The following is a 27,500-nucleotide window of genomic DNA, read 5'->3' as shown; positions in this document are numbered from 1 at the left end:
TTTGTTAATTCTTTCCAATGTTTTGGTTGGGTCTAATTGTGCTGTTGTCCTGGGCCTCTGTGGGGTGTGTTTGTGTTTGTGAACAGAGCTCCAGGACCAGCTTGCTTAGGGGACTCTTCTCAAGGTTCATCTCTCTGTTGATGATGGCTTTGTTATGGAAGATCTGGGAATCGCTTCCTTTTAGGTGGTTGTAGAATTTAACGTTTTTTTCTGGATTTTGATAATTAGTGGGTATCGGCCTAATTCTGCTCTGCATGCATTATTTGGTGTTCTACGTTGTACACAGAGGATATTTTTGCAGGTTTCTGCGTGCAGTCTCAATTTGGTGTTTGTCCCATTTTGTGAAGTCTTGGTTGGTGAGCGGACCCCAGACCTCAGACCCTCTCTCTCTCTCTGTCTCTCTCTCTCTGTCTCTCTCTCTCTGTCTCTCTCTCTCTGTCTCTCTCTCTCTCTGTCTCTCTCTCTCTCTGTCTCTCTCTCCTTCTCTCATTTCAATTTCAATTTAAGGGGCTTTATTGGCATGGGAAACATGTGTTTACATTGTCAAAGCAAATTAAATAGATACATTACAAATGTCATATTATGTCTATATACAGTGTTGTAATGATGTGCAAATAGTTAATAAAATATCCTGCCTGCTCCTGCCAGACTGCCTTCATTGCGCACACCTGTCCCCTCCGTTACATTTACCTGTCCCCTTCGTTACATGCACCTGTCCCCTTCGTTACGCACACCTGTTCCCTTCGTTACACACACCTGTCCCCTTCATTACACACACCTGTCCCCTTCATTACATACGCCTGTCCACTTCATTACACACACATATCCCCATCATTACACACACCTGTCCCCTTCATTACACACACCTGTCCCCATCATTACATACACCTGTCCCCTTCTTAATATCTACCTGTCCCCTTCACTACACACACCTGTCCCCTTCGTTATGTACACCTGTCCCCTTCGTTACGTACACCTGTCCCCTTCGTTACGCACACCTGACCCCTTCGTTACGCACACCTGTCCCCTTCGTTACACACTCCTGTCCTCATCATTACACACACCTGTCCCCTTCTTTATATCTACCTGTCCCCTTCATTACACACACCTGTCCCCTTCGTTATGTACACCTGTCCCCTTCGTTACGTACACCTGTCCCCTTCATTACACACACCTGTCCCCTTCTTTATATCCACCTGTCCCCTTCATTACACACACCTGTCCTCTTCATTACACACACCTGTCCCCTTCATTACACACACCTGTCACCTTCATTACACACACCTGTCCCTTTCATTACACACACCTGTCCCCTTCATTACACACACCTGTCACCTTCATTACACACACCTGTCCCTTTCATTACACACACCTGTCCCCTTCATTACACACACCTGTCACCTTCATTACACACACCTGTCCCTTTCATTACACACACCTGTCCCCTTCATTACAGACACCTGTCCCCTTCATTACACACACCTGTCCCCTTCATTACACACACCTGTCCCTTTCATTACACACACCTGTCCCTTTCATTACACACACCTGTCCCTTTCATTACACACACCTGTCCCTTTCATTACACACACCTGTCCCCTTAATTACACACACCTGTCCCTTTCATTACACACACCTGTCCCCTTCATTACACACACCTGTCCCCTTCATTACACACACCTGTCCCCTTCATTACAGACACCTGTCCCCTTCATTACAGACACCTGTCCCCTTCATTACACACACCTGTCCCCTTCATTACACACACCTGTCCCTTTCATTACACACACCTGTCCCCTTCATTACAGACACCTGTCCCCTTCATTACACACACCTGTCCCCTTCATTACACACACCTGTCCCTTTCATTACACACACCTGTCCCTTTCATTACGTACACCTGTCCCTTTCATTACACACACCTGTCCCCTTCATTACACACACCTGTCCTCTTCATTACACACACCTGTCCCCTTCATTACACACACCTGTCACATTCATTACACACACCTGTCCCCTTCATTACACACACCTGTCCCCTTCATTACACACACCTGTCCCCTTCATTACACACACCTGTCACATTCATTACACACACCTGTCCCCTTCATTACACACACCTGTCCCCTTCATTACACACACCTGTCCCCTTCATTACACACACCTGTCCTCTTCATTACACACACCTGTCCCCTTCATTACAGACACCTGTCCCCTTCATTACACACACCTGTCCCCTTCATTACACACACCTGTCCCTTTCATTACACACACCTGTCCCCTTCATTACAGACACCTGTCCCCTTCATTACACACACCTGTCCCCTTCATTACACACACCTGTCCCTTTCATTACACACACCTGTCCCTTTCATTACGTACACCTGTCCCTTTCATTACACACACCTGTCCCCTTCATTACACACACCTGTCCTCTTCATTACACACACCTGTCCCCTTCATTACACACACCTGTCACATTCATTACACACACCTGTCCCCTTCATTACACACACCTGTCCCCTTCATTACACACACCTGTCCCCTTCATTACACACACCTGTCACATTCATTACACACACCTGTCCCCTTCATTACACACACCTGTCCCCTTCATTACACACACCTGTCCCCTTCATTACACACACCTGTCCTCTTCATTACACACACCTGTCACATTCATTACACACACCTGTCCCCTTCATTACAGACACCTGTCCCCTTCATTACAGACACCTGTCCCCTTCTTTATATCTACCTGTCCCCTTCATTACACACACCTGTCCCCTTCATTACACACACCTGTCCCCTTCGTTATGTACACCTGTCCCCTTCGTTACGTACACCTGTCCCCTTCGTTACGCACACCTGTCCCCTTCGTTACGCACACCTGCGCCTCATTGGACCAACCTGAACTCTCTCGTTAATTGATTACCTCCCCTTTATCTGTCTGTTTCCTCTGTTTTTTCCGTGTGTCTGCATTGATACATAAATATGGGTTGTATTTTACAATGGTGTTTGTTCTTCACTCGTTGCCCTTTTCTTGCGGCAACAGGTCACACATCTTGCTGCTGTGGTGGCACATTGTGGTGTTTCCCCCAATAAATATGGGAGTTTATCAAAATTAGATTTAAAAAAAAAATCTTTATGGGTCTGAGGAGAAGGATTGATTTGAGCGTCCTGGCTTTACAACGGCAGTCAAGCCCCCAAGCTCACATTGGCTAGCTACTTCCAGACACAAATGAGACCACTCTGACCATTTTAACCGCCCTAGCAGAGCAGGTAAGAAAGTTTTCACGTTAACCTGAGTGTTAGTGACTTTAAATGTGCCTTGCAGGAAACAATTTAATTACTCTTTTTTTCTCCAACCTTTATTGACACCGGCAATATTCAACGGGTGTTGAGCGTTGTCGTGGAAACACACACACACACACACACACTGTCGTGGAAATGTCCTGTATTTACCAAATCATGAGAGCAAACCACACACAAGTCAGAGTTAGTTATCACAAAGTCCATCTTTAATTATACGAGCTCCATCACAACACTATGACTCTCAGATCAATTCAGTGTCTATAAATTAATTCTCTGAGAGTGCCTTTCACATTGCAACTGAGATCCTTTATAGCAAAGACACACACAGCCAGACAGCATTGGCATAATTTATCGTTCAGCTTTGTCTCCTAAACTATGTTCTTTTCTCAAACTCAGAACCATAAACCAATCCTCCATATCAACAGGCATATATCAAATCCATCTTGACAAGATCACAGAGACACACTGACTGGCACACAGACATTGTGGAGCCAAGAGATACACGCTTGACCTCTCCCCTCTCTGCGGCCCAAGCAACTTAGTCCTGACAGAGAACAGATACTGCAACCCCGACACAGTATTATACAAAAATAAACATTCTGATGAGAAGTAACTTACATATGATGAATATAAAACATCTTACCTATGTTACCAACTAATTCTAATTATTCCCCAACAGCGCTCGCAAAGGAATTACTCTCAGACGAGCTCTGAAATAGTAGGCTGGACAAATGACATTTTTAACAAAGTAAATTTCTGATAAAAACTAGAATATTGCATCCGCCGTGGAGCCCAGTTTCATAATTTGACCATATTTCCCAGCCGCTTGCCGTCGTTTTGAAGTATCGCGAAAAAAAACAGGCCTTATTTTGGTGCATTTTTTAATAGGATTCTGATCGTCCCTCCAGTCAAAACAGTCTCTGCAAACGTTCGATTCCATTAATGTGTTTTGGGCTCGCGCCAGTGTTCCAGTTTAGCCTGCGTTCTTTTCTCAGCCTTCGGTGAATTTAGACTCCTTCTATTGTCCAGCCTATAGATGGCCAGAGCGAATTTACAAAAGCACCCGAATGTCCGTTGAGAAAGCACAACGACTATACCATTTAGCTGAGCTAAGAATGACGGGAATAATCAAGTCAACAAACATTGGGTAGTTAGCCTATAGTTAATATACGGGCAAGTGTGATGCATAACTACTAACGTTAGGTAGCTAGATAACATACCGCTACATACTGCTGTAGTGATATGCTATGTGGTTCGTAAGGACAGCGTAGCTGACAAATTGTCAGTCAACATAACGTGTAAGGTAACTTATTTGAAAAGTCATTACTTTATTACATTGAGTAGCAAGCTACCCCTTGGTAGTTAGGGCAAATCTGGTCTGTGATAGGAGTTATTATAACATTGAGTAGCAAGCTACCCCTTGGTGGTGAGAGGGCAAATCTGGTCTGTGATAGGAGTTATTATAACATTGAGTAGCAAGCTACCGCTTGGTGGTTAGGGCAAATCTAGTCTGTGATAGGAGTTATTATAACATTGAGTAGCAAGCTACCGCTTGGTGGTGAGAGGGCAAATCTGGTCTGTGATAGGAGTTATTATAACATTGAGTAGCAAGCTACCCCTTGGTGGTGAGAGGGCAACTCTGCTCTGTGATAGGAGTTATTATAACATTGAGTAGCAAGCTACCACTTGGTGGTGAGAGGGCAAATCTGGTCTGTGATAGGAGTTATTATAACATTGAGTAGCAAGCTACCGCTTGGTGGTGAGAGGGCAAATCTGGTCAGTGATAGGAGTTATTATAACATTGAGTAGCAAGCTACCACTTGGTGGTGAGAGGGCAAATCTGGTCTGTGATAGGAGTTATTATAACATTGAGTAGCAAGCTACCGCTTGGTGGTGAGAGGGCAAATCTGGTCTGTGATAGGAGTTATTATAACATTGAGTAGCAAGCTACCGCTTGGTGGTGAGAGGGCAAATCTGGTCTGTGATAGGAGTTATTATAACATTGAGTAGCAAGCTACCCCTTGGTGGTGAGAGGGCAAATCTGGTCTGTGATAGGAGTTATTATAACATTGAGTAGCAAGCTACCGCTTGGTGGTGAGAGGGCAAATCTGGTCTGTGATAGGAGTTATTATAACATTGAGTAGCAAGCTACCCCTTGGTGGTGAGAGGGCAAATCTGGTCTGTGATAGGAGTTATTATAACATTGAGTAGCAAGCTACCCCTTGGTGGTGAGAGGGCAACTCTGGTCTGTGATAGGAGTTATTGTTGTTCCCATCTCATTCCTTTCCCTCTTCCACACGTCATCATTCTGCTCCTGAGTGGCTCTCCTGAGTGGCCCGCTTGTTGGCCTGCTGGCAGGGTATGGCAGAATCTTCGGTTGTGCGTCATCTTTGGTTGTGCGTATGTATGGAGGTGTGGATATTCACAGGCAAATTGGTATATGCTATGGAGGCACATTTGTGTGTTTGTGTCGAGAGCAAAACCTGTTTTATTTTCAATCTAAAATAATTGTTCTGAAAGCAACTTTTTTCCGACGCAAAGGAAGTCAAAGCAGACACCTACGAAGAAGAACCGTGTGATGATGTCATCTCAGGTTAGCAGTACTGGGCTGTATTGATGATGTCGTCTCAGGTTAGCAGTACTGGGCTGTATTGATGATGTCGTCTCAGGTAAGCAGTACTTGGCTGTATTGATGATGTCATCTCAGGTTAGCAGGACTGGGCTGTATTGATGATGTCATCTCAGGTTAGCAGTATTGGGCTGTATTGATGATGTCATCTCAGGTTAGCAGTACTGGGCTGTATTGATGATGTCATCTCAGGTTAGCAGTACTGGGCTGTATTGATGATGTCATCTCAGGTTGGCAGTACTGGGCTGTGTTGATGATGTCATCTCAGGTAAGCAGTACTGGTCTGTATTGATGATGTCATCTCAGGTAAGCAGTACTTGGCTGTATTGATGATGTCATCTCAGGTTAGCAGGACTGGGCTGTATTGATGATGTCATCTCAGGTTAGCAGTATTGGGCTGTATTGATGATGTCATCTCAGGTTAGCAGTACTGGGCTGTATTGATGATGTCATCTCAGGTTAGCAGTACTGGGCTGTATTGATGATGTCATCTCAGGTTGGCAGTACTGGGCTGTGTTGATGATGTCATCTCAGGTAAGCAGTACTGGTCTGTATTGATGATGTCATCTCAGGTAAGCAGTACTTGGCTGTATTGATGATGTCATCTCAGGTTAGCAGTACTGGGCTGTATTGATGATGTCATCTCAGGTTAGCAGTACTGGGCTGTATTGATGATGTCATCTCAGGTTAGCAGTACTGGGCTGTATTGATGATGTCATCTCAGGTAAGCAGTACTTGGCTGTATTGATGATGTCATCTCAGATTAGCAGTACTGGTCTGTATTGATGATGTCATCTCAGGTAAGCAGTACTGGGCTGTATTGATGATGTCATCTCAGGTAAGCAGTACTGGTCTGTATTGATGATGTCATCTCAGGTAAGCAGTACTGGGCTGTATTGATGATGTCATCTCAGGTATTCAGTACTGGGCTGTACTGATGATGTCATCTCAGGTAAGCAGTACTGGGCTGTATTGATGATGTCATCTCAGGTAAGCAGTACTGGGCTGTATTGACGATGTCATCTCAGGTAAGCAGTACTGGTCTGTATTGATGATGTCATCTCAGGTAAGCAGTACTGGGCTGTATTGATGATGTCATCTCAGGTATTCAGTACTGGGCTGTACTGATGATGTCATCTCAGGTAAGCAGTACTGGTCTGTATTGATGATGTCATCTCAGGTAAGCAGTACTAGGCTGTATTGACGATGTCATCTCAGGTAAGCAGTACTGGGCTGTATTGATGATGTCATCTCAGGTAAGCAGTACTGGGCTGTATTGATGATGTCATCTCAGGTAAGCAGTACTTGGCTGTATTGATGATGTCATCTCAGGTAAGCAGTACTGGGCTGTATTGATGATGTCATCTCAGCTAAGCAGTACTGGGCTGTATTGAATGTCATCTCAGGTTAGCAGTACTGGGCTGTATTGATGATGTCATCTCAGGTTAGCAGTACTGGGCTGTATTGATGATGTCTTCTCAGGTAAGCAGTACTGGGCTGTATTGAATGTCATCTCAGGTTAGCAATACTGGGCTGTATTGATGATGTCATCTCAGGTAAGCAGTACTGGGCTGTATTGACGATGTCTTCTCAGGTTAGCAGTACTGGGCTGTATTGATGATGTCATCTCAGGTAAGCAGTACTGGGCTGTATTGACGATGTCATCTCAGGTTAGCAGTACTGGGCTGTATTGATGATGTCTTCTCAGGTAAGCAGTACTGGGCTGTATTGAATGTCATCTCAGGTTAGCAGTACTGGGCTGTATTGAATGTCTTCTCAGGTAAGCAGTACTGGGCTGTATTGATGATGTCATCTCAGGTAAGCAGTACTGGGCTGTATTGATGATGTCATCTCAGGTAAGCAGTACTGGGCTGTATTGACGATGTCTTCTCAGGTTAGCAGTACTGGGCTGTATTGATGATGTCATCTCAGGTAAGCAGTACTGGTCTGTATTGATGATGTCATCTCAGGTAAGCAGTACTGGGCTGTATTGATGATGTCATCTCAGGTAAGCAGTACTGGGCTCTATTGATGATGTTATCTCAGGTAAGCAGTACTTGGCTGTATTGATGATGTCATCTCAGGTAAGCAGTACTGGGCTGTATTGATGATGTCATCTCAGGTTAGCAGTACTGGGCTGTATTGATGATGTCATCTCAGGTTAGCAGTACTGGGCTGTATTGATGATGTCATCTCAGGTTAGCAGTACTGGGCTGTATTGATGATGTCATCTCAGGTTAGCAGTACTGGGCTGTATTGATGATGTCATCTCAGGTTAGCAGTACTGGGCTGTATTGAATGTCATCTCAGGTTAGCAGTACTGGGGTGTATTGATGATGTCATCTCAGGTTAGCAGTACTGGGCTGTATTGATGATGTCATCTCAGGTTAGCAGTACTGGGCTGTATTGATGATGTCATCTCAGCTAAGCAGTACTGGGCTGTATTGATGATGTCATCTCAGGTTAGCAGTACTGGGCTGTATTGATGATGTCATCTCAGCTAAGTAGTACTGGGCTGTATTGAATGTCATCTCAGGTTAGCAGTACTGGGCTGTATTGATGATGTCATCTCAGGTTAGCAGTACTGGGCTGTATTGATGATGTCATCTCAGGTTAGCAGTACTGGTCTGTATTGACGATGTCATCTCAGGTAGGCAGTACTGGGCTCTATTGACGTCTCCATCTCTGCCTGTCTTGTTTTACATGGAACCTGTCTCACATGTATTAATTCAAAAAGATGTCAGCTGCTAGTTTTCAGATATACACCACATAAACACAGCCATTTTCACTGGACTATCTGTTGCTGCCAAGTCATGATTTCCCTGGGGGTTAGCCTTGCACTAAGTGGTGAGACACATAGCCCTCTATATTTAAATGTTTCAGGTACACTCCGATAGGTGTCTGCGTCACATACAGTATCTTCTATTGACAGTATCTTCTAGTGTTTGTCCTCATGTGTCTGTTTTTCTGCATAAAGTAGTCTGTAGCCACTTAGTGTGGACACCTAGGTGAGACCACACACACAATAACAGTCTCTCTCCTTCACTTCATCCCTCTCCCCCTTCTCCCTAAATCCTCTGGGTTATATCAGCTGTTTTGGTGAACCCCTCCCGCATCTGAACTGGCTGATACAGGGGGCACAGCATGATCAGAGGTGAGAGGTCACTTGGTCGGGTCAACAGGAAGTATTATTAAAGAGATGCTTTACATTGAAATACAGATAGAGATGCAGTAGTCCCGGAGTTAATGATCCCAGGTCAGTTTATACTATACAGGAAGTATTACTAAAGAGATGTAGTAGTCCCAGAGTTAATGATCCCGGGTCAGTTTATATTATACATGGAGTATTATTAAAGAGATGCTTTACATTGAAATACAGACAGAGATGTAGTAGTCCCAGAGTTAATGATCCAGTTTTTCATGTCACTTCCTGATGATTATGATGACTGGCAGTGTTAGAATACAAAAAACAGGGCTTAATCATGCTCTCTCTCCATCCATCTGGCTCTCGTCTGCAGGTATGTTTTGATGTGAGAGAGGAAGCCAGTCCCGTCATCGCCACCTCGCCCGCTCTTAAGATAACCTTCGGGCCAACTGGAGGCCCAAGGCTGGTTAGGAGACAGCGCATATTGTGATGAACTAAGAGAATATTAGGGTAGCACTGTAATTCATGAATCATATGCTGTCTGCCTCTGTTCTTACCTCTTTCCCTTTCTGTCTTCTACACCTCGTCTTTCTTACTCGTTTTATAATGCACAACATATGTGCATTGAAGTACAGATTGAACTTGTATTTATAATATTACAATTATCATAGTTATAATGAATTTATGTATTTACAATACCCGGATAATGAACTTCTTTCGATAAAGCGTTTCACATTCTCTCCTGGTTGAAATGAAGTATCTCATTGAAATACTATCCTGTGTCCTCAGATTAATGCAGATGAAGGGAGTTAGAATTGCATATGTTTTTTGTCTGTATATATGAATTACAAGTCAATCATGTTTCTAGTCTATTGCATAGTGTAAGGAGGTGGGTAGAGGAGTCAGGTGCAGAGAGCAGGGTAGTAGAAAAGTGGATATATTTATTCCCAAAGCAAGAGATTGTCGGTCAACGCCACACACACGGGCGCCAAAAGACCCAGTCCAAAAACAAACAGGACGAAACGGTTCGGGAAAATAAAATCCACAAAATAACACACACCATAAACAGAAAAACCGGCGGGCCTCCTGTTGTGGCTAGGGGGGGGAGGCACAAAGAGTTCCCTAAAGGGAACACCCCCTACCGGGTTGAAATGGCCCACAACCAAAACCTAAACAGGAAACAGGTGAACTAATCGGACAACACTAAATGAAATGTTTTCTCAGCCATCTTTGTTGAAGAATGCCACAAGGCACGGGTGGCGTGCGTCAAAATTAGTCATTGGAACCACTCAATATGATTGGTCATATAAAAACCTTGCGACCCAAATGCATAATGGGCGTTCTAACTCCCCCTGGTGGTGGTCTGGAGCAATGCAGCGGTGACGCTGGGTAACTCTAAGTCCTACGGTGCAAGCTCGCAACTTTTAAAGGAGGAACAACTGTATCGTGTCTTCTTTTGAGAGCCAGGTCTGCCTTAGAAGGCCTTTCTCAATAGTAAGGCTACGCTCACTGAGTCAGTACATAGTCAAAGATTTACTTAATTTTGGGTCAGTCACAGTGTTCAGGTATTCTGCCACTGTGTACTCTCTGTTTAGGGCCAAGTAACATTCCAGTTTGCTTAGTTTTTTGTAAATTATTTCTAATGTGTCAAGTAATTATCTTTAATTTTGGGTTTAATTGTGCTGCTGTCCAGGGGCTCTGCGGGGTGTGTTTGTGAACAGAGCCCCAGGACCAGCTTGCTTAGGGGACTCTTCTCTAGGTTGGTCTCTCTGTAGGTGATGGCTCTTTTATGGAAGGTTTGGGAATCATTTCCTTTTAGGTGGTTGTAGAATTTAACGGCTCTTTTCCTGATTTTGATAATTAGAGGGTATCGGCCTAATTCTGCTCTGCTTGCATTATTTGGTGTTTTACGTTGTACACTGATATTTTTACTGAATTCTGCATGCAGAGTCAAAATTTGGTGTTTGTCCCATTTTGTAAATTCTTAGTTGGTGAGAGGACCCCAGACCATAAAAGGCAATGGGTTCTGTAACTGATTCAAGTATTTTTAGCCAGATCCTAATTGGTATGTCAAATTTTGTGTTCCTTTTGATGGCATAGAAGGCCCTTCTTGCCTTGTCTCTCAGATTGTTCGCAGCTTTGTGGAAGTTATTTTTTTGTGTGCTCTAGGGCAACGGTGTCTAGATGGAATTTGTATTTGTGGTCCTGGTGACTGGACCTTTTTTGGAACACCATTATTTTGGTCTTACTGAGATTTACTGTCAGGGCCCAGGTCTGACAGAATCTGTGCAGAAGATCTAGGTGCTGCTGTAGGCCCTCGTTGATTGGTGACAGAAGCACCAGATCACCAGCAAACAGTAGACATTTGTCTTCAGATTCTAGTAGGGTGAGGCCGGGTGCTGCAGACTGTTCTTGTGCCCTTGCCAATTCGTTGATGTATATGTTGAAGAGGGTGGGGCTTAAGCTGCATCCCTGTCTCACCCCATGACCCTCTCTCTTTCTCTCTCTCTGTCTCTCTCTGTCTCTCTCCCTCCCTCTCTTTCGCTCTCCCTCTCTCTCGCCCTCCCTCTCTCTCTCTCTCCCTCTCTCTCTCCTCTCTCCTTTCTCTCTCCTTCTCTCCTTCTCTCTCTCTCTCTCTCTCTCTCTAGTGAGTTGTATAATATGTAAGTTGCCATTCGATTACATCTCCTTTTGTCCTCCTTTCTTTCTTTCTTTCTTTCTTTCTTTCTTTCTTTCTCTCTCTCTGGCGGATGTCTGCATCTCTAATTAGTGGTTGTGGTACAATAACTCATGCAGCTGTTCCGGTGTTCAAAGGGACAGTACAGTGGTGAGTCACCTATTCTATTAGAGACACACAGACATACCAACACAGATACATGTGGACATGCACAGACATGTAAACAGAACATGTATTAGCAGTAGTCGACAGAGAAAGAGAGAGAGAGAGCGAGCGTGTGCGAGGGGAGGGAGGGAGGGAGGGAGGGAGGGGGGAGGGAGGGAGGGAGGGAGGGAGGGAGGGAGGGAGGGAGGGGAGGGAGGGAGGGAGGGAGGGAGAAAAAGAGCGGGAGCGGGAACAAAAGGGAGAGAAAGAGAGAGAGAGGGGGGGAGAGAGAGAGATAGTGGCAGTGAGGGAGAGAGCGAGAGGGAGAGAAAGAGAGAGAGATATAAGGAGAGAGAAAGAAAGAGGAAGCGAGGGGGAGAGAGAGGGAGAGGGAGTGAGGGAAAGAGAGAGAGAGATAGAGAGAGAGAAAGAGGGAGCGAGGGAGAGAGAGAGGGAGAGGGAGTGAGGGAAAGAGAGAGAGAGACAGAGAGAGAGAGGGGGAGAGAGAGAGATAGTGGCAGTGAGGGAGAGAGCGAGAGGGAGAGAAAGAGAGAGAGATATAAGGAGAGAGAAAGAAAGAGGAAGCGAGGGGGAGAGAGAGGGAGAGGGAGTGAGGGAAAGAGAGAGAGAGATAGAGAGAGAGAAAGAGGGAGCGAGGGAGAGAGAGAGGGAGAGGGAGTGAGGGAAAGAGAGAGAGAGACAGAGAGAGAGAGAGGGGGAGAGAGAGAGATAGTGGCAGTGAGGGAGAGAGCGAGAGGGAGAGAAAGAGAGAGAGATATAAGGAGAGAGAAAGAGGGAGCGAGGGGGAGAGAGAGGGAGAGGGAGTGAGGGAAAGAGAGAGAGAGATAGAGAGAGAGAAAGAGGGAGCGAGGGAGAGAGAGAGGGAGCGAGAGAGAAAGAGATGAACCTGAAGAAGAGTCCCCCAAGCAAGCTGGTCCTAAGGTTTCATGAACACAAATAGAGCCCCAGGACAACAATTCAACTAGACCCAACCAAATCATGAGAAATCAAAAATATAATTACTTGACACATTGAAAGAATTAACAACAAAAAAACTGAGCAAGTTAAAATGCTATTTGGCCCTAAACAGAGAGTACACAGTGGCAGATTTGACTATGTACAGACTCAGTATAGCCTTCCTAATGAGAAAGTCCGCCGTAAGCAAACCTGGCTCTCAAGAGAAGACAGGCTATGTGCTCACTGCCCACACAATGAGGTGGAAACTGAGCTGCACTTCCTAACCTCCTGCACATTGTATGACCATATTAGAGACACATATTTCCCTCAGATTACACAGACCCACAAAGAATTAGAATCCAACAAATCCAATTTTGATAAACTTCCATATCTACTGGGTGAAATACCACAGTGTGCCATCACAGCAGCAAGATTTGTGACCTGTGGATTAAATTGTTTTTTCCACCCTCATCAATCAACACGCAATACCCAATAATGACAAAGCAAAAACATGTTTTTAGAAATTGTTGAAAATGTGTTAAAATGGGAAAATATCACCATAAAAAAGGTTTAAATTCAATTTTTGATTAAGGTAATGTAACAGAAAGTGGAAAAAGTAAAGGGGTCTGAATACTTTCTGAATACACTGTATACACAATACAATGCAAAATACAATACAATACACAATACAGAATACAATACAATATATACACAATAAAATACACAATATAATACACAATATAATATAATACACAATACAATATAGTAAACAATACGATATAATACAATATGATACACAATAAAATACACAATATAATGCAAAATACAATATAATACACAATACAGTACAATATATACACAATAAAATACACAATATAATGCAAAATACAATATAATACACAATACAATATAGTAAACAATACGATAAAATACAATATGATACACAATATAATGTACAATACATTATACAATATAATACACAACACAATATATTACACAATAAAACCTAATACACAATACATAATAACACAATATAATACAAAATCAAATATAATACTATGCAATACGATACACAATACAATATAATATAATACACAATACAATACAATATCACACACAATACAATATAATACACAATACAATATAATACACAATACAATATAATACACAATACAATATAATACACAATACAATATAATGCAAAATAATAGATAACACAGTATAATACACAATACAATATAATACAATTGTTACGAATAATGAGTGAAGAGGTGTGGAGTCAGGCGCAGAGAGCAAAAGATGTGGGGAAAAAACACGCTTTAATGTCCAGGAAAAATAACATGAACAAAAGTAGGAAAACAAATGATCAGAAATAATAACGGACAGCGCGAAACCCAAAATACAAACAAAATACACTCAAACATAGAAAAGACGAACAAGCCCGCACGAAACAGAAGCGGGCTGAACAAACTATATATAACCCCACCCTAACAACCAAACAAGAAACAGGTGATACCAATCAGACAGAACCAAAGGAACACAGAACAACGGATCGGTGATAGCTAGTAGACCGGCGACGACGACCGCCGAGCGCCACCCGAACAACAAGGGGAGTCACCTTCGGTAATATTCGTGACAACAATATAATACACAATACAATATAATACACAATACAACATAATACCATACAATGTCATATACAATACACAATATATACAATACAGTGAAATACAATTTAATATATAATACACAACACAATACAATACAATGCAATATACAATGCACAATACAATATAATACACAATACAATACATAATACAATATAATACACAATACAATATAATACACAATACAATACACAATACAATACAATACATAATGCAATACAATACACAATACAATACAATACACAATACAATACACAATACAATACAGTACATATTACAACCCATAATAAACATAATACAACACTCCTCAGGGGTGCGTGCTCAGTCCCCTCCTGTACTCCCTGTTCACTCATGACTGCACTGCCAGGCACAACTCCAACACCATCGTTAAGTTTGCCGATGACACAACAGTGGTAGGCCTGATCACCAACAACGATGAGACAGGCCTGATCACTAACAACGATGAGACAGCCTATAGGGAGGAGGTCAGAGACCTGGCCGTGTGGTACCATGACAACAATGTGATCAAGACAAAGGAGATGATTGTGGACTACAAGACAATATATGTATATGTATATAGCCTCCACATTGACTCTGTACCGTTGACTCCGTTGACAATACACAATACAATGCATAATCTACTACAATACACAATACAATACACAATACAATACATAATATACTACAATATACAATACAATACATAATATACTACAATATACAATATACTACAATATACAATACAATACATAATATACTACAGTATACAATACAATACATAATATACTACAATATACAATACAATACATAATATACTACAGTATACAATACAATACATAATATACTACAATATACAATACACTACAATATACAATACAATACATAATATATTACAGTATACAATACAATACATAATATACTACAATATACAATATACTACAATATACAATACAATACATAATATACTACAATATACAATGCAATACATAATATACTACAATATACAATACACTACAATATACAATACAATACATAATATATTACAGTATACAATACAATACATAATATACTACAATATACAATATACTACAATATACAATACAATACATAATATACTACAGTATACAATACAATACATAATATACTACAATATACAATATACTACAATATACAATACAATACATAATATACTACAGTATACAATACAATACATAATATACTACAATATACAATACACTACAATATACAATACAATACATAATATATTACAGTATACAATACAATACATAATATACTACAATATACAATATACTACAATATACAATACAATACATAATATACTACAATATACAATTCAATACATAATATACTACAATATACAATACACTACAATATACAATACAATACATAATATATTACAGTATACAATACAATAAATAATATACTACAATATACAATATACTACAATATACAATACAATACATAATATACTACAATATACAATGCAATACATAATATACTACAATATACTACAATATACAATACATAATATACTACAGTATACAATACAATACATAATATACTACAGTATACAATACAATACATAATATACTACAGTATACAATACAATACATAATATACTACAGTATACAATACAATACATAATATACTACAATATACTACAATATACAATACAATACATAATATATTACAGTATACAATACAATACATAATATACTACAATATACAATATACTACAATATACAATACAATACATAATATACTACAATATACAATGCAATAAATAATATACTACAATATACTACAATATACAATACATAATATACTACAGTATACAATACAATACATAATATACTACAGTATACAATACAATACATAATATACTACAGTATACAATACAATACATAATATACAACATGTAAGAGGTGAGTAACTGTCTGCAGGGAAATCAGGCGCAGGAGAGCAGAACTGGGTAACAACCGGAGCAGTTTATTCAGGCAAAACAAACTGCACCCAGAAACAACAAAATACAAGTTTAAATAACCCGTCGCAAACCAGTTAGAAAATACACATACACTTTACAACAAACAACTCCACACACAGACTAGGGGGGGAACAGAGGGTTATATACACGTCACGTAATGAGGAAATGTAAACCAGGTGTGTGGAAAAACAAGACAAAACAAATGGAAAATGAAAGCTGGAACGGGGATGGCTAGAAGACCGGCGACATCGACCGCCAAACGCCGCCTGAACAAGGAGAGGAACCGACTTCGGCGGATGTCGTAACACCACAATATAATGAAGTATTACTTTAGTAAAGTACAAAAGTAAAAAATACTTTAAAGTACTACTTAAGTCGTTTTTTGGGGGTATCTGTACTTTACTGTATATATATGTTTGGCAACTTTAATTCACTACGTTCCTAAAGAAAATAAAGTACTTTTTACTCCATACTGTTGCGCAGCTAGGAGTGGTAGGTGCGGACTCAGGCAAAGAGAGCAGAGGGTTTTGGGTTTGCCCTATTTATTCCGGTAAGAATAAGGTCACGCCAACAGCGACTGGCGAAAATAAAGACCAACCCAAAACAGGACACAAAACAGTACAAAAAAATATCAAACCACAACCATCCACTAACAGAACAGTCAGCAAGCCGGCACAAAGCATGCGGGCACAGTAGGCTTAAACAACCCGGAACAAAAACCCCAAACGAGAAACAGGTGAAACCAATACAGACATACCCAACAGAAAAGGAAAATGGAATCGGTGGCAGCTAGTGGACCGGTGACGACGTCGTTGTTGTATTGTGTATTATATTGTATTGTGTTTCGTATTGTGTATTATATTGTATTGTGTATTATATTTCATTATGTATAATATTGTAATATATTGTATTGTGTATTATATTGTATTATATTGTATTGTGTATTATATTTCATTATGTATAATATTGTAATATATTGTATGTGTATTATATTGTATTATATTGTATTGTGTATTATATTCAGTGGTGGAAAAAGTACTCAATCGTCATACTTGAGTTAAAGTAAAGATACATTAATAGAAAATTACTAAAGTAAAAGTGAAAGTCACCCAGTAAAATACTACTTAAGGAGAAGTCTAAAAGTATTTGGTTTTAAATATACTTAAGTATCAACATTAAATGGAATCACTAAAATGTACTTAAGTTTCAAAAATATAAGTAAAATTATGAACCATTTCAACTTCCATCAACGGGTTGCCAACATATGAGCTAGCCAGAAGCTAATCCAGAAGCTAATCAGAAGCTAGGTCAGAAGCTAGCCAGAAAATAGCCAGAAGCTAGCCAGGAGCTAGCCAGGAGCTAGCCAGAAGCTAATCCAGAAGCTAATCAGAAGCTAGTTAAAGCTTTCGTCAATTCCGGAGCAAACATCAGTTGTTCCGGAGCTAGCCAGCTGAGGAGTTCCATCAATCACTCCTGGGCTGCGGTCGCCTATCCGGACCCGTTTTGCTGCCTACGCGGAGCCCCACCGGGCCTTCACGGCTGGACTGACGACGTTATCTACCCGAAGGAGTTATCCGGCTGGCTCCTCCGTCGCGACGTTGCCTGGGTGACCATCTGCGGCCTGCTAGCCATTAGCTGTCTTATCGGCTGCTATCTGAATAGACAATCGGACAATTTATTTATTTATTTGTATTGTTATTGTTTTTTTTTCTTCTTGGGCCTCTAGCTATATCTATTGTTTTTATTTTTGTTGTTGTTGTGTGATTTGGAATAATCCCCTCTACCACACGGAACCCCACTAATCTACTGACGGAACGCAAGAGGTGGCTAATAACAGACGTCCATCCTATGCTAGCTTGCTACCGATGGCCTGACTAGCTGTCTAAATCGCCATGACCCCCAACCAACCTCTCCACTCTCCGGACCCTTTTGATCACTCGACTAAGCATGCCTCTCCTTAATGTCAATATGCCTTGTCCATTGCTGTTCTGGTTAGTGTTTATTGGCTTATTTCACTGTAGAGCCTCTAGTCCTGCTCACCATACCTTATCCAACCTATTAGTTCCACCACCCACACATGCAATGACATCTCTTGGTTTCAATGATGTTTCTAGAGACAATATCTCTCTCTTCATCACTCAATACCTAGGTTTACCTCCACTGTATTCACATCCTACCATACCTTTGTCTGTACATTATACCTTGATGCTATTTTATCGCCCCCAGAAACCTCCTTTTACTCTCTGTTCCAGACGTTCTAGACGACCAATTCTTATTGCTTTTAGCCGCACCCTTATTCTACTCCTCCTCTGTTCCTCTGGCGATGTAGAGGTGAATCCAGGCCCTACAGTGCCTAGCTCCACTCCTATTCCCCAGGCGCTCTCTTTTGACGACTTCTATAACCGTAATAGCCTTGGTTTCATGCATGTTGACATTAGAAGCCTCCTCCCTAAGTTTGTTCTATTCACTGCTTTAGCACACTCTGCCAACCCGAATGTCCTAGCTGTGTCTGAATCCTGGCTTAGGAAGACTACCAAAAATTCTGAAATTTTAATTCCAAACTACAACCTTTTCAGACAAGATAGAACTGCCAAAGGGGGCGGTGTTGCAATCTACTGCAAAGATAGCCTGCAGAGTTTTGTCCTACTATCCAGGTCTGTACCCAAACAATTTGAACTTCTACTTTTAAAAATCCAACTCTCTAAAAACAAGTCTCTCACCGTTGCAGTCTGCTATAGACCACCCTCTGCCCCCAACTGTGCTCTGGACACCATATGTGAACTGATTGCCCCCCCATCTATCTTCAGAGCTCGTGCTGCTAGGTGACCTAAACTGGAACATGTTTAACACCCCAGCCAACCTACAATCTAAACTTGATACCCTCAATCTCACACAAATTATCAATGAACCTACCAGGTACCTCCACAAAGCCACCCTCATAGATATCATCCTAACCAACTTGCCCTCTAAATACACCTCTGCTGTCTTCAACCAAGATCTCAGCGATCACTGCCTCATTGCCTGCATCCGTAATGGTTCAGCGGTCAAACGACCTCCACTCATCACTGTAAAACGCTCCCTGAAACACTTCAGCGTGCAGGCCTTTCTAATAGACCTGGCCGGGGTATCCTGGAAGGATATTGATCTCATCCCGTCAGTAGAGGATGCCTGGATATTTTAAAAAATGCCTTCCTAACCATCTTAAATAAACATGCCCCATTCAAGAAATTTAGAACCAGGAATAGATATAGCCCTTGGTTCTCCCCAGACCTGACTGCCCTTAACCAACACTAAAACATCCTATGGCGTTCTGCATTAGCATCGAACAGCCCCCGTGATATGCAGCTGTTCAGGGAAGCTAGAAACCATTATATACAGGCAGTTAGAAAAGCCAAGGCTAGCTTTTTCAAGCAGAAATTTGCTTCCTGCTCACTAACTCAAAAAGGTTCTGGGACAATGTAAAGTCCATGGAGAATAAGAACACCTCCTCCCAGCTGCCCACTGCACTGAAGATAGGAAACACTGTCACCACTGATAAATCCACCATAATTGAGAATTTCAATAAGCATTTTTCTACGGCTGGCCATGCTTTCCACCTGGCTACTCCACCCCGGTCAACAGCACTGCACCCCCCACAGCAACTCGCCCAAGACTTCCCCATTTCTCCTTCTCCCAAATCCGTTCAGCTGATGTTCTGAAAGAGCTGCAAAATCTGGACCCCTACAAATCAGCCGTGCTAGACAATCTGGACCCTTTCTTTCTAAAATGATCTGCCGAAATTGTTGCCACCCCTATTACTAGCCTGTTCAACCTCTCTTTCGTGTTGTCTGAGATTCCCAAAGATTGGAAAGCAGCTGCGGTCATCCCCCTCTTCAAAGGGGGGGACACTCTTGACCCAAACTGCTACAGACCCATATCTATCCTACCATGCCTTTCTAAGGTCTTCGAAAGCCAAGTCAACAAACAGATTACCGACCATTTCGAATCTCACCATACCTTCTCTGCTATGCAATCTGGTTTCAGAGCTGGTCATGGGTGCACCTCAGCCACGCTCAAGGTCCTAAACGATATCTTAACCGCCATCGATAAGAAACATTACTATGCAGCCGTGTTCATTGATCTGGCCAAGGCTTTCGACTCTGTCAATCACCACATCCTCATCGGCAGACGCGACAGCCTTGGTTTCTCAAATGATTGCCTCGCCTGGTTCACCAACTACTTCTCTGATAGAGTTCAGTGTGTCAAATCGGAGGGTCTGCTGTCCGGACTTTTGGCAGTCTCTATGGGGGTGCCACAGGGTTCAATTCTTAGACCGACTCTCTTTTCTGTATACATCAATGAGGTCGCTCTTGCTGCTGGTGAGTCTCTGATCCACCTCTACGCAGACAACACCATTCTGTATACTTCTGGCCCTTCTTTGGACACTGTGTTAACAACTCTCCAGGCAAGCTTCAATGCCATACAGCTCTCCTTCCGTGGCCTCCAATTGCTCTTAAATACAAGTAAAACTAAATGCATGCTCTTCAACCGATCGCTACCCGCACCTGCCCGCCTGTCCAACATCACTACTCTGGACGGCTCTGACTTAGAATACGTGGACAACTACAAATACTTAGGTGTCTGGTTAGACTGTAAACACTCCTTCCAGACCCATATCAAATATCTCCAATCCAAAGTTAAATCTAGAATCGGCTTCCTATTTCTCAACAAAGCATCCTTCACTCATGCTGCCAAACATACCCTTGTAAAACTGACCATCCTACCAATCCTCGACTTTGGCGATGTCATTTACAAAATAGCCTCCAATACCCTACTCAACAAATTGGATGCAGTCTATCACAGTGCAATCCGTTTTGTCACCAAAGCCCCATATACTACCCACCATTGCGACCTGTACGCTCTCGTTGGCTGGCCCTCGCTTCATACTTGTCGCCAAACCCACTGGCTCCATGTCATCTACAAGACCCTGCCAGGTAAAGTCCCCCCTTATCTCAGCTCGCTGGTCATCATTGCATCTCCCACCTGTAGCACACGCTCCAGCAGGTATATCTCTCTAGTCACCCCCAAAACCAATTCTTTCTTTGGCCGCCTCTCCTTCCAGTTCTCTGCTGCCAATGACTGGAACGAACTACAAAAAGCACTGAAACTGGAAACACTTATCTCCCTCACTAGCTTTAAGCACCAACTGTCAGAGCAGCTCACAGATTACTGCACCTGTACATAGCCTCCCTCTTTCAAACAACTACCTCTTTCACTACTGTATTTAATTTATTTATTTTGCTCCTTTGCACCCCATTATTTTTATTTCTACTTTGCACATTCTTCCATTGCAAATCTACCATTCCAGTGTTTTACTTGCTATATTGTATTTACTTTGCCACCATGGCTTTTTGTTTGCCTTTACCTCCCTTATCTCACCTCATTTGCTCACATCGTAGATAGACTTGTTTATACTGTATTATTGACTGTATGTTTGTTTTACTCCATGTGTAACTCTGTGTCGTTGTATGTGTCAAACTGCTTTGCTTTATCCTGGCCAGGTCGCAATTGTAAATGAGAACTTGTTCTCAACTTGCCTACCTGGTTAAATAAAGGTGAAATAAAAAAATAAAAAAATAACAAATATTCAAATAATGATTTACACATTTACACAAAAACGTTATCTTTATTAATGTATTCATACTATTTCATCATTCCATAAGATATATATGTTTGGCAACTTTAATTCACTACGTTCCTAAAGAAAATAAAGTACTTTTGTACTCCATACTGTTACGCAGCTAGGAGTGGTGGTAAGAAAACCTTTTTTATTTTGTTATATTTTATTATATTATATATATAGACTTTCACAAATCTAGAGTTGCTACCCAAGCCGGCTGGTCATACGATCTATCCGTTCGGTCACCAGAGACGCGACCCAGTCGTTCAGTCTTTAGGTTCTGTATCTATGGACGCGACCCAGTCGTTCAGTCTTTAGGTTCTGTATCTATGGACGCGACCCAGTCATTCAGTCTTTAGGTTCTGTATCTATGGACGCGACACAGTCATTCAGTCTTTAGGTTCTGTATCTATGGACGCCACCCAGTCGTTCAGTCTTTAGGCTTTGTATCTATGGACGCGACCCAGTCGTTCAGTCTTTAGGTTCTGTATCTATGGACGAGACCCAGTCGTTCAGTCTTTAGGTTCTGTATCTATGGACGAGACCCAGTCGTTCAGTCTTTAGATTCTGTATCTATGGACGCGACACAGTCGTTCATTCGAAATGTTCCATTGCCATACTGGCTGGCAACGTTCTTATCCCTTGCTTGCTAGCTAGCCAACAATGGCTAACTTACAGTCACGTCAAACATTGCAGCCAGAATAACAACAAATTAGATGCATTTGCGTTTGTTTAAGCTGTTTTCTAGTGACATTTATTTGAATAAATCCAGAACAATGAGCTAATGAGGCGTGATTTCGCCTGGCATAGAAAATGTTCTCTCTAGTCAGGACACTGTTGTTCAGAGGAGCTAGCCAACAACAAAGATAACACAATCACTTCCAACTGAAGCTGGAAAGACAAACTAGCTGCACTTCATTCTGTTTGACCTGTGTTCTATTGATAGTACTATATCAATATATCAATAAAAATAATGCTGATTCATGATTTCAACTGGCTAAGAATAGCTGCTTGCTTCTCTGTCTCGTCCCGGCTCCCGACACGTTCATTAGGTTAAAATTTGAATATTGAAACAATGTTGCAAATGTCGGAGAGATTTATACAAATCCCCACTGTTGAAAACTAAATGTTACTCTAAAGGATATGTGAGATAATGTCTAGTTGCTTTTTATAATGGAGATCAAGTTTATAAATTGCCTGGCTGGGCTGATGAGACAGCGGATTGCGCAGTCAGATGGAACGGAGTAAATAGGCATTTTAACATCATAGATTTAGCCCGGTGGTAACTTGTGGAATAGACACCGTCTGGAATGCGGTTTTAACCAATCAGCATTCAGGATTAGACCCAGCCGTTGTATAATACACAATACTCAACACTATATAATACATTATAATACACAATGCAATATAACAAACAATCAAATATAATACACAATACAATATAATATACAATATAATACAATACATTATTATACACAATACAATATCATACACAATACAATACACTGTACAGTATACGACACAATACACAATACAATATAATATAATACACAATACAATACAGAGTACACTATAATACACATTACACTATAACACACAATACAATACAATACACAATACAATAAAATACACACTATAATATAATACACAATACAATACATTATTATACACAATACAATACACAATACAATACAATACACACTATAATATAATACACAATACAATACATTATTATACACAATACAATGGCATACACAATACAATACAATACACAACATATTATAATATACAATACACAAAACAATATAATACACAATATAATACAATACACAATACAATACATTATTATACACAATACAATATCATACACAATACAATACACTGTAAAATACAATACAATATAAGACACAATACACAATACAATATAATACACAATACAATAAAATACACTATATAGTATAATACACAATACAATACATTATTATACAAAAAACAATGTCATACACAATACAATACAATACACAATATTGTATAATGCAATACAATATAATACAATACATTATTATACACAATACAATATCATACACAATACAATACACTGTAAAATACAATACAATATACGACACAATACACAATACAATATAATACACAATATAATATAATACACAATACAATATAGCACACAATACAATATAATATACAATACAATACACAATACAATATAATATACAATACAATACACAATACAATATAATTCCCCATACAATATAATACACAATACAATATAATACACAATACAATATAATACACAATACAATATAATACACAATACAATATAATTCCCCATACAATATAATACACAATACAATATAATACACAATACAATATAATTCCCCATACCATACAATACACGGTACAATATAATACACAATACAATATAATACACAATATAATACACAATACAATATAATACACAATATAATACACAATACAATATAATTCCCCATACAATACAATACACGGTACATTATAATACACAATACAATATAATACACAATATAATACACAATACAATATAATACACAATACAATATAATACACAATATAATACACAATACAATATAATACACAATACAATATAATACACAATACAATATAATACACAATATAATACACAATACAATATAATACACAATACAATATAATACACAATACAATATAATACACAATACAATATATTACATAGTATAATACATGGTACAATATAAGACACGCAATACAAAACAATACAATATGATATATAATACAACACAATAGATTACACACACCAATCAAACACTCGGATGTGTGATGAACTGCTGGACCTGCTTCATCATTGCATTGTTATTTGGGTTGAAGCAAGTCCACTCAGTCCAAGGGCATGGCAATGTTACCAGCTCCCCTCTGTTTAGCAGTGTGTGTGTATGGTGTGTGTGTGTGTGTGTGTGTGTGAGTGTGTGTGTGCGTGCGTGCGTGCGTGCATGCTTGTGTGTGTGTATGTGTGTGTGTGTGTGTGTGTGTGTGTGTGTGTGTGTGTGTGTGTGTGTGTGTGTGTGTGTGTGTGTGTGTGTGTGTGTGTGTGTGTCTGTGTGGGTGCGTGCATGCGTGTGTGTGTGTGTGTGTGTGTGTGTGTGTGAGTGCGTGCGTGCGTGCGTGTGTGTGCTCTCTCTCTCTCTTAACAACAACCAACCAGTGGACCACTGACTGACAGACAGCCACAAAAGGACGCCATCATCACAAACCTTATTTGGCCCTGTGGTCTTGTGTTCACCTCTCCCCAGTCCCCTCCAGGGAGCGAGTCAGAACTGACAGCACAGTGACCACATCACAGACGTCATGTCATTTAAATTAATGAGTCTTTTGGGGGGGGGGGATTATTGGCTCTCTACATCAGGGACAGGAACATGTATGAAATGGTGCTCTCTTGTGGCGGCAACAGGGAAGGAGTATTGAAATGAACGGGAATTTACTCTGGGCAGTCAAGAGACAAGGACATTTCTCTATGGCACATAAAGATAAGACAGGGGGTATTCCACATAAAGATAAGACAGGGGGTATTCTACATGAAGATAAGACAGGGGGTATTCCACATAAAGATAAGACAAGGGGTATTCCACATAAAGATAAGACAGGGGGTATTCTACATGAAGATAAGACAGGGGGTATTCCACATAAAGATAAGACAAGGGGTATTCCACATAAAGATAAGACAGGGGGTATTCTACATAAAGATAAGACAGGGGGTATTCCACATAAAGATAAGACAGGGGGCATTCTACATAAAGATAAGACAGGGGGTATTCTACATATTCTACATAAAGATAAGACAGGGGGTATTCCACATAAAGATAAGACAGGGGGTATTCTACATAAAGATAAGACAGGGGGTATTCTACATAAAGATAAGACAGGGGGTATTCTACATAAAGATAAGACAGGGGGTATTCTACATAAAGATAAGACAGGGGGTATTCTACATATTCTACATAAAGATAAGACAGGGGGTATTCTACATAAAGATAAGACAGGGGGTATTCTACATGAAGATAAGACAGGGGGTATTCTACATATTCTACATAAAGATAAGACAGGGGGTATTCTACATAAAGATAAGACAGGGGGTATTCTACATAAAGATAAGACAGGGGGTATTCCACATAAAGATAAGACAGGGGGTATTCTACATAAAGATAAGACAGGGTATATTCTACATAAAGATAAGACAGGGGGTATTCTACATGAAGATAAGACAGGGGTATTCTACATAAAGATAAGACAGGGGGTATTCTACATAAAGATAAGACAGGGGGTGTTCCACTTAAAGATAAGACAGGGGGTATTCCACATAAAGATAAGACAGGGGGTATTCCACATAAAGATAAGACAGGGTATATTCTACATAAAGATAAGACAGGGGGTATTCCACATAAAGATAAGACAGGGGGTATTCCACATAAAGATAAGACAGGGGGTATTCTACATGAAGATAAGACAGGGGGTATTCTACATAAAGATAAGACAGTGGGTATTCTACATATTCTACCTAAAGATAAGACAGGGTATATTCTACATAGGCACCTTGCCTTCACACAAAATCAGTTCAACTACTTGGGCTTGGCGAATACACTCAATGACTCACTGAATCCACAGTCTGTTAAAGGCGCTTCCATGTTTTCCATCTCTCCTCCTCTCCTTCTCTCCTCCTCTCTCCTCCGTCTCTCCTCCTCTCGCTCCAACTCTCTTTACTCTTTCTCCTCACTTCTTTATTATCCACAACTCTTGGAGGGTGATGTTCAATGATTGGCTAGTTGGGGAATCGGAGATTGGAGGCTTGCATTTCTAATCGGTGTTCATGTTTAGCCTACACCTTGCACACCCACTGAGCCGAGAGGACGGACAGAGTGCGAGGAGCGTGAAAGGGCTGGAGCTCGGAGTTAATAACCGTTGGCAGTAGCAGCGGACCGAGACGACCGAAACAAAGTCGATACTTTTTTCTTTTTTTTACGGATTTAACGGGCGAAATTGGCAAGTGCTCAAAGCAGGGTCCAGAGGAGACGCACCCGTCAAGCATTTTTCGTCTTCGTACTTGATTTCTGTATTATTACTCCGTGTCAGATGTTGAAATATATGGAGCTCTGGCCGATATACGAAACTTTCTTCTTTCTTCTGACTTGTCCTGTCAGCGCTTCTTCCATGGTTCGCCTTTTACCCGGACGCGAAGGGAGTTGGAAGCGATAATATACTGTTCCATCAAGTTGTTAAC

The 27,500-nt window shown here is 40.8% G+C and overlaps 1 protein-coding gene across 1 annotated transcript in view; it reads left to right on the top strand.

Annotated features, from left to right (window-relative positions):
- The window catches only part of LOC135559427 (uncharacterized), a 74,376-nt gene that overhangs the window by 42,518 nt on the left and 4,358 nt on the right, over positions 1-27,500 (top strand). The window contains exon 4 of the mRNA XM_064993579.1: positions 14,902-15,100. Within this exon, the coding sequence (XP_064849651.1) occupies positions 14,902-15,100 (199 nt within the window). The remainder of the gene's footprint in view (positions 1-14,901; positions 15,101-27,500) is intronic.

The sequence above is a fragment of the Oncorhynchus masou genome, chromosome 18 (assembly GCF_036934945.1).
Source record: "Oncorhynchus masou masou isolate Uvic2021 chromosome 18, UVic_Omas_1.1, whole genome shotgun sequence".
NCBI classification, from domain to species: domain Eukaryota; kingdom Metazoa; phylum Chordata; class Actinopteri; order Salmoniformes; family Salmonidae; genus Oncorhynchus; species Oncorhynchus masou.
This window is presented reverse-complemented; position numbering and strand designations above follow the sequence as displayed.